Raw genomic sequence first — 2419 nt, 5'->3', positions numbered from 1 at the left:
GTTTTCTTCCGATTCGGGCCTTCCCTTTTTAGTATGAGTCGTTTGCTCTCGTATTGCCAGCCAAGGAGTCTAACACGTCTATTTTCCCACGTTTCAGAGGCTTGTGTGAGAACTGAGGAAGCGCTGCAGCCGGCCAAACGCCGGGTGCTGCCTCGTCGTCATCGGAAACTTCATATGCTAACGGTTCGTGAGGAAAATGAGGAGGGACTTCGTGACTTTTTGCCCCCGAAACCTGCGGTTCCGGCAGGGTGGAAGCTGGAACATGTTATAGGCAGCAACAGTTTTGATCTCCGAAAAACGGTCGAGATTCGCGATTGTGGTAAAGAAGATCTACATGTTCTGGCAATGATGGAGCTGAAGGAATACGAGGGAACATACCGTATGGACAACGGAGAACGCGAGGAAGAAGAATATTTGTTTTTTACATTGTTCATTCAGAAGCATCGCTTTCAGGGTGCTTTAGAGTTTGGATTAACTTCCATAGACATGGAGCTGGTGATGGATTCATTGGCGATTCACAGCAACAGGGATGAGCTGGATGATGCTTATGGCGCGCTTTCAGCCGGGGCGAACAGGAATAGTTTATCCGTGAAGGGTAGTGAAAAGAGTAACCTTTTCTGTCGACGCTGCAGGGATGCTCGATATCGTGGACCGATGATGAGTGAGTTGGATGATGACTTCTCTGACGAAATATTGGACTATCTCGATGAGCGGGGCGTGAACAATGGGTTTGCCGAATACATGATGGCTCAGGCACACTTTTTTGAGCAAGAGGAGTACATCAATTGGCTACGACTTCTGAGGCAATTTGCCCAATAATCCTGTTTTTTTTTACTAAGAAGCTTGAAACAAGGAACGGTAAGAATAAAATCGCAAGGAATTGACTGGTGAGTTATGAAATGACTACATATATATATATATATATATATTGTCCTTTTTTCTTATTGCTTCTTACTATGTTTCTTAACGGGAGATGCGAGTTATTTGTTTCTGAAGCCATACACATACAGAAATATACACAAAAATAAATACATAAATAAATAACAACAACACTCAGTATGCTTTTTCACAGTCGTGTCTATCGTAGCTATCAAAGAGGCGGATGGTGTCCTGGGTCAAAACACCAAAAACATATGACCATGAATCCGACATTGTATTTGTACCGATTTCCCGGGCCACGGGGGCCGGGGCCATATACAATGAAATATTGGTGGACCCTAGGATGTTTTCCAACTGGCAGAGAAACACCATTTCGTTTGCAGGAATTTTTGTTAACTTACCAGCAGGAGCATGTACCGATTGAGGTGGAGGAGTGGCTTTGTTGCTTTGTGAAAGATCCACTGGCGGAGCTCCGGAATGCTTGCAAAGATTTGTTTGATGCAGCTGAGGCGTGTCCAGAAAAGGAGTCTACGCGTGGATATAGAGCAATTCAACCAAGTGTGATGCCTTTACTAGCGCCAATGAAGAAATTTGAGAAGCAACTTGGTATTAGAATTTCTCCTACTGGACTTCGTGCGGTGGTGTCTAGTAAAGTGTTAAAGGAACGTTTCTTAGATGACCTATTTGAATACAAGGAATTGATTGAGAAAGAAGGGAGTACACCACATCGCCGTTTGGCTAGAAGTAATCTAGAGCAATTGCTGCCTGAAGAAGAGACAGACAACTCTTCCTTGTCTACACAGCATATCGACCCAGTGGTTCCGGAGTTGGGTAACTTTGTGGGTGCTGTCGCTTCCCCTCCAGATACTACTGCTGCTGATGAAAAGAAATTGATTCATTTGCTAACAACTGTTTCAGAAGGTTGTGTTAGTTGTGGCCACTACGATGACGCAAGTTCAATGTTGGCTGGCGCACTGATGTTTTGTCATGACGCAGATGCAAAAGCTGTTATTCATGCAAATTTGGCTATTACCTTGTTACTGAATGGTGATTTTAGGCAGGCAGAATATAATGGAAGAGAGGCGGCGCTTCTGCAACCCAAGGCAAAATCTCTTTCCTCTGCAGGTGCTAGGGGTTACGCAGCATGGGCTGCTGCTGTCGCATATCAAGATGATTTTGAGAAGGCGGAACGAATCATAAATGATGCACTTGCTTTGCATTCAACTAATGAAGAAATTAAAAGCATGGCGGTGCAGCTTCGAAAATTGCGTGCAGCACAAGCATCTTTATCTTCTAGTGGAGAAGTTCCAGAATCGTTGAGGGGTAGCAGGTATTATTTGCCGTCACAGCAGTCAAGAGCGCTTGCTAAGGGAAATGGCAAGGCGTTTGATAATGAATTTGATTGGGCATTGTTTAAGAATAAACTATACCCAAGCAAAATGAATCCAAACACAAACGAAATGGGTTCTGTTTTCCGTCGTGTGGGTGACATGGGACTGTTTATTTCAGGTTCAAGAACCATGGAACGACTATAGCATTG

The 2419-nt window shown here is 44.1% G+C and overlaps 2 protein-coding genes across 2 annotated transcripts, besides 2 other annotated features; both read left to right on the top strand.

Annotated features, from left to right (window-relative positions):
• Positions 1 to 33: 33 nt before the first annotated feature.
• Tco025E_10034 (putative p22 protein precursor) lies at positions 34 to 819 on the top strand (the record flags this gene model as incomplete). The annotated part of the gene is made up of 1 exon (XM_029376826.1): positions 34 to 819. One exon carries the CDS (start codon positions 34 to 36, stop codon positions 817 to 819), a length of 786 nt encoding a protein of 261 aa, XP_029223048.1.
• Positions 820 to 904: 85 nt separating this feature from the next.
• Positions 905 to 929: a microsatellite.
• A 75-nt stretch (positions 930 to 1004) lies between these two features.
• Positions 1005 to 1044: a microsatellite.
• Positions 1045 to 1133: 89 nt separating this feature from the next.
• Tco025E_10033 (uncharacterized protein) lies at positions 1134 to 2414 on the top strand (the record flags this gene model as incomplete). The annotated part of the gene is made up of 1 exon (XM_029376825.1): positions 1134 to 2414. One exon carries the CDS (start codon positions 1134 to 1136, stop codon positions 2412 to 2414), a length of 1281 nt encoding a protein of 426 aa, XP_029223047.1.
• Between the last annotated feature and the right edge of the window lie 5 nt (positions 2415 to 2419).

Source organism: Trypanosoma conorhini (assembly GCF_003719485.1).
Source record: "Trypanosoma conorhini strain 025E chromosome Unknown Tco_14.4_contig_01424, whole genome shotgun sequence".
NCBI lineage: Eukaryota > Euglenozoa > Kinetoplastea > Trypanosomatida > Trypanosomatidae > Trypanosoma > Trypanosoma conorhini.
Note: the sequence above shows the minus strand (reverse complement) of the source record. Positions and strands in the feature narration are given on the sequence as shown.